General features: G+C 42.2%; 1 protein-coding gene across 1 annotated transcript in view; it reads left to right on the top strand.

Moving 5' to 3' along the window:
- Positions 1-12,591, top strand: part of LOC306857960 (BAH and coiled-coil domain-containing protein 1-like) — a gene marked incomplete at its 5' end in the record, with an annotated part of 96,988 nt that overhangs the window by 46,358 nt on the left and 38,039 nt on the right. Inside the window, 3 exons of the mRNA XM_079398266.1 lie at positions 1,390-1,562; positions 10,305-10,427; positions 10,511-12,499. Coding sequence (XP_079254392.1) covers positions 1,390-1,562; positions 10,305-10,427; positions 10,511-12,499 — 2,285 coding nt within the window. The remainder of the gene's footprint in view (positions 1-1,389; positions 1,563-10,304; positions 10,428-10,510; positions 12,500-12,591) is intronic.

Here is a 12,591-nt window from a genome sequence, read left to right as displayed (position 1 = left end):
CTTCTGAGAGCAGTCATTTAGTAATTTCACACCCATAAACGTCTTCCTTAACCTCATCCCTCTCACCCACTTTAATTAACTTTTATCAGTTTAGGAAATGAAACCGCACTCGCCTTCACCTCGCTGTTTAATTGGTGGTGTTGGTTGTTTTAGAGGACACGAGGGCAGAGTTTTTGTCAGGAGAGACACACAGGAAACCACAGCGGTATGTGCTGAAACTAACATCACGTGTGGTGTTTTTTTTCATCAGCACAGAATTCACTGTTGTTAATCTTGTAAATGTAATGCAGACATCGACTTAAGCGCAAATCGTTCTATGAAACTCTGTGTTTAATAGGCTGATTTGATGATTCTATATGCTGCATCGCACCACGAGCAAATCGTCTCCAGCGAGCTGCCTTATCTTTAAATTACATTATGTCTAAAGTTTATTAAAGCCGTGCCTCTGTAGCATATAGGTTAATCAAGCTTATTGAAGCGTTGCAAATTCACATTGTTTCTTTCGCTGCTGAGAAAAACAAAAGATGTGTGTGGAAATATAATGACCGTCCGTTTGGTTTGTATGTATTGTGCATGTGTAATAGATTTGATTTAACCCTTGTTGGCTTGAATGTATAAAGTCTTGCACATTTTCCTTCAGGGATGAATAAAGTTTGATGCTCTTCGATCCAGGGTTTCCTCATTATCATTCCATCTCTTTTTTGTGTTTTGGGTGTTGTAGGTCAGTGGTTTTGCTTCATGACTCAGATCAAGTCCATTTTAAAAGTCTGTTGTTTTCTATGCTAACTGTGGTTTGTTGCAGCATTTAGCATTATTTTGTCAGACAGAAACCCATCTTTGGGTGTCATGTGGAAATCATTATTTGGATGAGATTACAGCCTGTTTCTTGTTCTCCTTTGTATGTCTTGTCGCAAAGTGAGTGTGTGTGTATGTGTGTAAGAGAGAAAGAGGCTACAGCAGAGAGATCACAGGGACTTCATTAAGGAACCGTGTATTAGAACAGACTGCACACTTATGTTCCAAAACTCTCTCTCTCTCTCTTTCTTTTTAGCGTCTCATACCCCCATTTTCTGTATCTCTTTCTCTCTCTCTCTGCCTCTCTCTCTCTCGTCTCTCTCTCTCTCTCATTAACTTTTATTCTTGATAATTCGTTTAGTCTTTCCCCACAATTGCACTCTATTCCTGTCTAATTTAGTTAGAACGATTATTTTAGGCTGAATGTTAGAATTTGGTACGTTTATCAAATCTTCATGTATTGTCTCTTTATAATGGCTGCACTGGAATTGTGGAGGTCCACTTTATAATTTTCAATAATTCAATTCAATAATACTGTCATTTTGAGAATTGGTCTGATTTTGTACCATTTTTTTATTTTTCTCCTGCAGGCAGTGGACTGATAGGGAACTCCTCTGCCTCCTTCATGGGAACGTTTCTGGCCAGCAGTCTGGGCTCGCCTCCCTCCCACCCCAGCGGACCCCCATCATCCCCCTCTTCTCCACCCTATCGCTCTGGACCGCACTCCACAGCCGCGTCACAGATCTGGTTCCCACACTCCCATGAAGGTGATTTATCTATCCTTCTGTCTGTCTGTTCTATCTGTCATTCTATTTATCATTTTATAAATTATGTATAGTTCTAAGTATCATTCTATCTATCCTATATATTATGCCTATCTATCTGTTTTGTCTATTGTTCTGTCTATCATACCATATCATATCATACATCATATCATATATCATATCTCATATCATATCTATCATCTTTCTATCTGCAGTCTATAGCATCTTTAGTTCTTTCTATCTGTCTATCTATCTATCTATCTATCTATCTATCTATCTATCTATCTATCTATCTATCTATCTATCTATCTATCTATCTGTCTGTCTGTCTGTCTGTCTGTCTGTCTGTCTGTCTGTCTGTCTGTCTGTCTGTCTGTCTGTCTGTCTGTCTGTCTGTCTGTCTGTCTGTCTGTCTGTCTGTCTGTCTGTCTGTCTGTCTGTCTGTCTATCTATCTATCTATCTATCTATCTATCTATCTATCTATCTATCTATCTATCTATCTATCTATCTATCTATCTATCTATCTATCTATCTATCTATCTATCTATCTATCTATCTATCTATCTATCTATCTATCTATCTATCTATCTATCTATCTATCTGTATGTCTGTCTGTCTGTCTGTCTGTCTGTCTGTCTGTGATATCTGTAGAAATACCCAGCATGCTTTCTAATACAGACAAAAGCACAATTTACAGTATGTTTGAGAGTCAATGTGCTGTGCTATATTAGAGTGCTTATATTAGTGTTTTCCCCTTGCAAGCACTCAGTCTGCTTATAATTTAATTTAGACTGTCCATAATGTGCAATATGTTCTTCTGAATGTATATAGCTCTTAATATAAATGTTTATGCCTTAAGTGTGTGTGTGAGCATAGCGTGTATTTGTGTTAACTTGCGCACATGGCTGTTCTTTTTAAATAGTATGCACAGCTGAGCACTTGCTATTGGTATTTTCACAGATCCGTGTAGAACCGCGTACAAGTGTATGTGTGTGTGTATCGGTGCGGGTTAACTGCTCTGTATCTGCGGAGCTCTTGGCAGCTGGCAGAATGGAACAGTAATTGTGGTTGGCAGCGAACACAGTGGTGTTACTGCTGGCACCCAGCGCTACTGTAACTGAATGACTGAACAAATCTGCGCGTGTGAGACAGAACGAGAGAGTTAGAGGGAGAGGGAAAAAAATACGGTGCCGTAGCCGACCTAGCACTTATTCTGCTGTGCACGGAGCTTTATATAAACCATCAATAACCTTACAACAATAACAATAATCATAACTATAATGATGATGCTTCTGATTACTACCATAAAAATAATAATAATAGAACTAATAACAATAATATTAATAAAAGAATGTGTCTATAATGATGCAAACGGCCCCATCGTGATGATAAGAGCTCATTATCTGAATCAGTCTTTAATTGTGCTTAGCCCCTCGAAGCAGCTGATTGGATGCCCCCCCCAGCCGTGTCCCTGCACTCCCTCCTTCATTTGCATAAAAAGCATGTCATCAAAACGAGCCATGCAATTACCCCAGCCCCGTTCCCCTGGAGACGGTCCAGCTACCGATGATGTGACGCCCCACCTGACCAATTAGGCCAGGGGGGTGAAAGGGGGAGGACAGGAGAGAAAAGCATTAGTTGATTGGATGCAGCGGGATCTCCTGTGTGGTCTGGGAAATTGTTAATTAATATTCATTAACTTTATGAGGATGGTGCTGTAATGACTGTCGGCAATTTAGTAAATTACCTTAAAAGCAAAAAATAAAAAAATAAAGGCGAGGAAATGCATTTTGAGCATAATTGTGATGGGATTTTATGGGGAAGTTGGGCTACGGTCGTCTGGTGACCTGACTGCCAAGAGACATTGCAGTGAGGCTCAACATTAGAGGCTCACTATTTTGGGGGGGTTGATGCGGGGTTTCCTCAGCCAGACCCAGGGGTCTCGTGACCCTTACGGTTAAACCCAACAGCAACGGTCTACTTCCTGCTCAGACAACCGACACTCACACAGGGGGTGTGCATCTGTGTGGGTACGTGAATGCGGTTTTAACTGAGAGATGCTGAGGGTTAGAAGCATCACCACAGGGAGGTGCTGGCTTCCGGACGTGTGTGTGTGTGTGTCCTCTCTGCTTTTTAGCCCCTCGGCTCCTCTTTTGGATATGAACGGTTTGTGGTCAGGCACCGCTTTTCAGTGCCTCCTTTATCTCCCCCGGTCAGGTGTGTGTGTGCGTGTATGTAAATGTGTATCTGAGAAAATTTGTGTTTGTAGTCATATCATAAAAATAAGCCAACGATGGGACATGCTGGCTCAACCTAACTGATAACCAGATAACTAAACGCTCAACCGCCCCATGGCAGACAGATCAGCCAAAGGTGTGTGTTTTCCAAACAGAAAACACAAGATATGGAGTGGACTCAAACCGTTATACCCAAAATATTCAAAACGTGCTTTTTTTCCCCCCTCCCATGGAACACAATTAGAGTAATTTACAATGCATTTTCTATGCCAAGTATATATAATAACTGTCAAACTCCAGAAAGGACATAGAAACACCATAAAAGTGGTTGTGGCAAATAGACTGAAATTTAAGTCATTACACAATGATCATCTTCCCCTTTTAGTGTTATGGAAGTAGTGACAAATCTTTTTTCCCATATTTTGATGTACATCCAAGTGTAATGGAAAAAAAAGTAGGGCAGGGACTTGCTTCTGTCCATTACTTGGATGACAGTTAAGATATTTTTATGAACATTTTTGAGGTGAAAAAAAAGAAACACATGCATGGATAAATCGTTCACAGTTAAATAAATAATATGTATTTTCATTTTATGACAGTTTTGAGTGATGTGACTGAATCGTATCAAGAACCGAATCCAGTTTCCTTGTCATTGAATCATTTCATAAAGATAATTTTTTTCTTCTTCTCATTTTACAAACTAAATAATGCGAATCAAAGATCTGATTAAAAGAACGATTCATTTGCATTCCGTAGGTCATGAACTCTCAAGATTTTCAGTGATTAATGACTTAATTTTTAGTTTTATTTACACTCAAAGCTATCGTATGATTTCAAAAAATTTAGAATACAGCCCAGGAATTATATGAATCACTTTTATGATACTTTCATGTTGCTTTTTGTGATTTTTGTAACTTGACAGCCCCATTTACATTCATTATACTGAAAACAATCTTCTTTTAGGTTCCATGGAAGAAAGAAACTCATATAGGTTTAGGTTTCATACAGGTCATGACATGAGGATAAGCACATTTTGGGGTGAGTTGTCCCTTTAATTCTAAGCATGTTTGTCAGAGTGAATTTTTAAAATAGCGCTATTTTTAACCTGTCCATAAATGCTTTCCTGTAAAACTAAAGTGAGGCTGTGTGTGTACAGTACACACATCACTATCAAGTTAAAAGCAATCTGGACACCTGTTTTCCCATCTGTGTGAGCCCTCTGATTAACATCAGGTTGTGATTGTGCCTGACCAGAGGATGCTTGTGTTTATTCTATCCCTCTTTCTTTCACGCACACACTCGCACACAATTGTGCCCTCTAAATCCTCTAAACAAGTGTTGTGAGAGGCATTAACCGCGCAGCTGAGTGCTTCGCTGGGTGTTAATGTAAAACGCCTGGAGCAGGTAGAAGTGAAGTCGGAACAGCAAAAGCTCTAAGATTTTATATTTTGGAGTGCGTATAAGGGTGTTAGGTAGGTCTGCGCAGTACGTTTGTGCGAGAGAGAAAAGGAGAGCAAGGGGGTTGGCTCAAAGCAACAGAGAGGGGATCACCTTTGAAGTCCCAGCTGGTGGAGGAAGCCAGGCTTGGCTTGGCACGTTGCATGCAGTGACTGTGAATATGTGTGTGTGTGTGGAGTGTGTTTAGCCTGGGAAAAGACATGGAGACAGTTTGTATATTTAATAATAAATGAGAATGTAAGAGGAAAATAATTGGTTACAGTAGCTCATGTACACCCGCTCAAATATATGTTCTCCCACACACACACACACACTCTGTCCAAATTATTGTTTTTAAGGACTGAATCCAGGAAGCCCCAATCGGCATGCTGCCAGCTGGCCAAACTCCAGTGTCGGGCGCCCAGCCAACACACAGATCTGCCACCCGAGGCTCTCTCTCTCTTATTCATGCACATACTCTTTCTCTCCGTTTCATTGTCCATCTTTCTTTTATCTCTCACTCATTCAATACCTGAGTTCTTTCTCCTTGATGTGCTGAACCACTCTTCCTCTACATTAATGTTTTTTTTTCATTCCTTTCTCTTTTTTCCACTTTATCCACTCCTCTTCGCTTTTAAAACTTTTTTCCATCATTTGTTGCTTTGAGGTTTTAACATCTTCTCTTACTATTGATTATTGATAGCCCATCATCTCTCATTTTCTTTTTTCCCACATCCTTTTCTTTAATTATTTTACTTTACTTATATACACACACACAGACACACACACACACACGCACACAGACATACATACACACACACACACACACACACACACATACACACGCACGCATCTTTCTGACTGAAAGTGTAGATCGGATGAGCTGTTTTAAAATTCACTCCTGAAAAAAAGTATCACAGATCCAACTAAAGTAATAAGAAGCTTGAAAATTCAGTTTTCCTATTCCAGGAATAAAAAACATTTTAGAATACATGGAAACAGAAGACATTTATAATATTCTGAAATAGAAAACAGTGAGCACCAAGTTTTTTAAATGCTTTAAGTTAAAAATCAGTTGAGCTGCATGCTATCTCAGTCCATTGTTGTCCATCTAAATGTATTATTATGTGAATGATCCTTTAGTCTAATTAACTATATAACTTACTAAAAAGAATTGTTTATATTAATTATAATTATTATTATTATGTAACAATAAATTTAATTACTAATTAAACATTGGCATTTTTTATTGTATTTCTGTTCTTGCCATTATATTAAAGCAATAAGGCACCTGAGGCTGTACGTTACAGTAGTTTTACCACAGATTTTGAAGAAAAGTGCCCTTGTGTGGCTTATTGCATCTTTTTTCCTGCACCCACATTGGCCACATTCTGCAGCCATTGATTCAGCAAATCTCGCAATTAACAGAGCTGACAAGATCCCCTCCTCTCCTACTCCTCCTCTTCCCCTCTCTGTTCTGCTCTCTCCTCCCTCCGTCTGCCTGCTTCGTTCTGCTGCTTCGCTTCAATTTATTAGAGGGTTAGATGGGCACGTTTGAGTCAGCCCTGTTTCCTTTTTATATTGTACTCCTTTCTTTCTCTTAATATCAGTTTCATAGACAAAATATGTATTGCAAAAATAAAATGTTTGTGGTGTAGTGTTAACATATAAAAGTAAAATAAATGACAGAATAAATTAAACACTTTTGTTAAACAATTGTTAGGCTAAGCAAGGAATCAAGACAACAAATATTAAATATCTATAAAATGGAGAAAGGTGTGGTAGTAACTGTAACAGAGACATGCATCTTTCTCACAGTCTCTCACTTCTTTTTCTTTGTCAGGAATCTTTGTTCACATATATATGATTAGAGAGGTGTGTGTGTCTCCATTGTCCTCTTCCAGCAGGTCACACGACATGCTTTGGGGTTTGTACATGGATGGTGAATTTGTAATGCACATGACAGGCTGTAATCTGATGCACTTTATTGTGCCTTACTTGTAAAGGTATATGACTGTGTCATGGGTGCCAGTAGAGCTGGTATTGAGTTACACTTTTAGCGAATCTTAATGATTGGAACAGATTGACTAGTTATTAGAAATTCGTATTTTATTTTTATTACTGGTATTTTAATTTTTTTTTCTTTCAGTGATTTAGTTATTTATATTAAACAGTCATGGCAATAAAATATTTTAAAATAAAAAGAGAAATTTTAAGTATTTTAGAGAGAAAGGGGAGGTAGGTGAGGTATGGAGTGGCAGCGAATAATTTGTTAATAATTTCTCATAGATTAAAGAGAAAATGACCTCCTTAAAACAAACATTGGCGTTCAGCTCACCAGAGTTAATCTCTGTATGTATATGATTGAATGGGTAGTTCTGTGTGGCTCCATTCCTCCTCTTTCCCTCTCTTTCTCATAGACTCACTCTCTCTCTCTCACACACACACAACCACAGATCCTTTTTGACTTTCTTTGGGATACTGTCCAACACTCCCCACCTGTACTTTTCACTGCTTCTCAGTCTTACAGAACAAAAACAGTGTCTTGGCTTCTGAGACGAATCTCAGTTTGATCTGGCACACTGAGCTCCTGTGGCTCCATCATTCTTCATTTAGATGAATACAGTTTTCATTCAGACTGGGGAGCTGTAGTTTACAATAAGTGTGTTTGATTAGTTATGTGTGTGTGTCTCGTTCCTCTAGCCTGTAATGGTCTGTGCTGGACTGCGTTTATTGCTCATCATTGGACTGAGTGTGATTGCTTTCAGACTGCCGTGCCGCTCTGCTCTAATTGTTGCCATTTAAATTAATTGTTGAAGGGAGGGATTGTGGTGATTGTTGTCTCCTCTTCTTTTCTCTCCTCTGGTCTGACTTCAATTGTGGAGGTCTGGTCTTGTCGGGTCTGTTCAGATCTCATCTCCTTTTGTCTCCTTTTTAAGACTGCGTATACCATTAAAACGTTTGGGGTCAGTTTTTTTTTTTTTTTAAGGAAAGTAATACTTTTATTCAGCGATGATGCATTAAATAAATGCTGTTCTTCTGAACTTTCTGTTCATTAAAGAATCCTGAAAAATGTATCACGGTTTACACAAAATTATTAAACAGTACAACTGTTTTAAGGAAATTAATGCATTAAATTAATCAAGAATGACATTAAAGACTTTTATATTGTACATTGTACAATGCTATTCTATTGAAGTTTCTATTTTTACTGAAAAAACAGTTTCCACAAAAATATTAGGTAGCTGTTTTCAAAATTAAAAATAGCACTTTTTTGTTTTTGCTTGAGCACCAATAACCATATTAGAATGATTTCTGAAGGATCATGTGAAACTGAAGAGTGGAGAAATGGTTGCTGAAAATTCAGCTTTGCCATCACATGAATAAATTACATTTTAGAATATATTCAAATAGAAAACATGCATTTTAAATTGTAGCAAGAATGTAGAATATTACTGTTTTTACTGTATTTTTATCAATTAAATGCAGCCTTGTTGAGCAAAAGGTTTCCTTCAAAAATATATTTTTTTAAATCTTATCGACCTCAAATGTTTGAACGCATTCAACAGATATATGCACTCAAGGACATGCACATGGTTACAAATGACTGTGCTAACCGTCCCTCGTCTTAGTGCATGTTCACGGTTAATGTGTGCATCTCTCTGTATCTCCACATGCTGCAGGAGCTTGTGTATGTATGTGCACTGCATATGTGTGTGTCGATAAAATTTAAATTCTGTGGCTGTAGGAAACAGGTGCAGCCAGAAGGCCTGATATTACACATCTGGACTCCCCTGTGATGTCACTGTCAGCAGGACGCTCCACTGGTGTCAATTAGTAAGAGAGGCAGGAGAGGGGGAGATCTCCTTCCCTCCTCCTTTGTCTCTCAATCGCTCTCTCTCTTTCAGACACACTCACACATGTACCTACAGACACTTACGGTCTGTCTCTCTCGTAATCTGCCTCTCTGAAAGATATGCTCCATCTCTATCGCACTCACACTCCCTCGTCACATCTCTCGTTCTCACTTTTACCCTCTTGCTCGTTATTGATATATGTGTTACACAAATGCCCTGAATGTCTGTTACTGTAATGAAATTGGTACCATTGGTGATTGATTTGGTACCAATATATCATGCATTAATTCGTCCATCTGTCTTCTTCCAAAGTTCTCTATTGTGTCAGGACAGACAGGGTTATGACAGTGTGTGTGTGTGTTTTGTAGGCATTATGGACTGCTGTTTACTTTGGCCCCAGACTGTTAAACTTTTAACTGCATCCAGTTAAACTGTGTGCAAGGACAGGGTGTCTCAAACAAATATGTGCACAAACACAGGAACACACACTCAAAAAGACACCGTTATACTCTACCCTTACACAGACTTCCATTTCACTGACAGACAGAAATACACGCTCTCACACACACATACACACACCACAGATGGCTATAATAGCTCTGTGTTGTGGGCGGCTTAAGCGCATGACCCTTGTGTGCCTGGCCATTGACCTCTGCTGCTCTGTGGTTGGGTTTCAGCCATGTGCTTAGTTTACACATAAATACACCCCAGTGTAGCCTTCACTATCTCAGGACAGAGTGCAGTGTCCTTGAAGATGCAGAGTCAAACTGAGCGGCCATTTACCTCCCTCTGAACCAGTGGGATGTGCATAGCTGTTAAAAGAACATCTTGTATTACTGTTTGTCTGTGTATGTCTCTGTCTTTTATATATATTGATACATATACAACTGCTTGGGAAATAATGTCTCTCTAGTATCTTTGGGTATACAATAGTGTGTGTGATGTTTGCTTTAGCTAGAGCAACTAAAATGTATTTTAAAGGCTGTAATTGTAAACAGAAGTTCTAAAATCTCTTGTTTAGTTGAACTACTCATAAATGTTGAGTAAAGAACTGAACTTGTTTGTGCAGGGGTTTCTGGGAAAGGTTGTACCGTGCTGTAGGGCTTCATGAACCTGCGTCCAGCCACAGCAAAAGGCCAAAACTGTCGCTCTCTTTTGTTACATTTGTTTATACTGACAATGTTATCTCCCCTCTTTCCTTTCTCTCTTTCAGCCCCAGGGTATCCCCGCTTTTCAGGGAGTCTAGCCCCCACCTTCCTGTCCATGAGCCCCCTGGATCACCATGGCAACAGCAGCGTACTTTATGGACAGCACCGCTTCTATGACTCTCAGAAAGGTGAGTGAGGTTCTATTTCTTCTGTCAATCAACAGTAAACAAGCTATGCAAACGAATTGGCCTAAATTTTTTTCTTTCCTAAGATTTCTATCTACGAAGCCTCCCGTCGCAGCCCCACCTTCTATCCACAAATCACAGTCTCCCACCACTATCTAGGACCGTGCCTGCCCACCCGCTGGACTCCTGCAGTCGTGAGAGGGAGCCTGGGAGCACAGCTTCCCAAAAGAGCTCCAAAGAGACAGGTGTAGCGGAGCGAAGAGTAGCACCCGGAGGAAAAGAAAAAGAAAAGAGTAAACAAGAGTCCAAGCAGGATCGGCAACATCACGGTCCTCCCACCCTTCACCACCAGCACCAGCACCACCCTCAAGGCCTAGAAGAGGACTTCCGGCACAAAGATGACCCCAAGCACCTTAGTTCCTGCCTGCTTAACACCAAGACCCAGAATGGCTCTGATCCAGGGGGCACCACCAGGGGCTCCCTGCCCAGTTGTGTGGGGCCAGGGGCCTCTGGTCTGGGGACTGGCCGGCAGACAAGCGGAGATGGTCACTGTTGCAAGGAGGAGGTCAGTGGAGAGATGCGAATTAGCGAGCCACCCTCAGACTGTCTTCGCCACAGTGCCATGCTGGGCCATGTCCACCCAATGCCCTACTCCATACCCCCTCCCCTGGGCCTAGGCTCTGCTGTGGGAGGATCCTGGCTGCACCCGAGTCATCCACACCATCACCATCCTCATCATCCCCACCCTGATCTCTTCTGCCCACCACCCCCTGCTCCACTAACCATGCCCACTGCTCAGGAAAAGAGCCTTGGCAGGGACTCTGAGGTGACGGGGCCTACCTTTGTGCCCTCTGTGGGGCCACAGGGAGACAAAACCAGCGGACCGTTCCAGCTGGGGAACCCTCACTGTCGAGGTGTGGGAGGTAGGGTGGTCGCGGTTGGTGGCAGCACGGGGAAAGAAACAAAAACTCCTGAGAGGAGTAGCAGTGGAAGTCGAGCAGCTACCCTACTGCCTCCTCCGAGTAGCTGCCAAAGAAAATCTTCCCAGCAGCAACACGTATATGGCAAAACAGACAAGAGCCTAGACTGGCCCCCGGGCCCTCATTCACGCACAAACGAGGCTCAGCACAGTCAGAATCAGCATCTCCACTCGGCTCGTTCTTGTAGCTTGGACGGCAGTGAGGAATCTGATGCCTTCCGTCCCTCTCTGCCACAAGGGACAAAAGGTGGGCACCAAGCTAAGAGTACCATTTATGCCAGCACTCCACCTTTCCGGGACTGTTCCCACTCAGGTCCGTCAAACAGGGCATCGTCCGAAGGTAAAGGTGCAACAGATGTTGAGTGTACTCTTCAGAGGAACAGTCAGAGAGTTGCACGGATACGTCATCAGCAGCACAGTAATAGAGCTAGCACTGGTGGACAGGGTCCAGAATTGGAGCCTGGCAACGGCACACAAGACAAGAGGAAGATGGACATGGAATCGACATCACAGGGATACCGCGGGCATCAGACCGGCACTCATCCCTCCTGGGAGGTGCGAGGACACCCAGCTCGACCGGATGAAGAACCGCACAAGGCTTACAACTCTCTGGGTGCTGCTTCCCAGACTTCACATGGGGACCAAGGGCCTCTTCCCCCTCTAACTGCCCCAAAGGAGGCCACACTGGGCCCCCAGGGACCTGAAAGCAATGCCATGAGGAGCCTGATGAAGTATAGCAGCCAGCAACCACTGCTGTTCTCTCAGAAGAGCCCGTTTGGTGGCCTGGGCTGCCTCAAGCAGGGGGCAGTTACTGGGGAGAGGAGCGAGAGGAATGACAAAAGTGGAAGTGGTTCGAGCTGTGCTCTGCAGGAGGCAAAGCAGACCCTGCCCCCCAGGAGAGCCTCGTCATCTGGGGAGAATGAGCGCTCGGAGCGGGCAGGCAAGGACTCAGGGGAAGCTCAGGGGGAGGGAGAGGTGCGACAGCCCCCTGTAGGGATAGCGGTGGCCGTTGCCAGGCAGAGAGAGCCCCTGTGCCGCCTGCCAGACGGGCATCCCACCCACAGCCACCATAGCAGAGTGATGCCCAGCATGAAGGGTAAGCGACTCTCAACGGGAGGTCTGGTGTTTGTGTGTGTGTGTACAAGTGTGTGTTCTAACAAGCTATATATAAATGTTCAGTTTACCGGA

This window comes from Barbus barbus, assembly GCF_936440315.1.
Source record: "Barbus barbus genome assembly, chromosome: 38".
Taxonomy (NCBI): Eukaryota; Metazoa; Chordata; class Actinopteri; order Cypriniformes; family Cyprinidae; genus Barbus; species Barbus barbus.
Note: the sequence above shows the minus strand (reverse complement) of the source record. Positions and strands in the feature narration are given on the sequence as shown.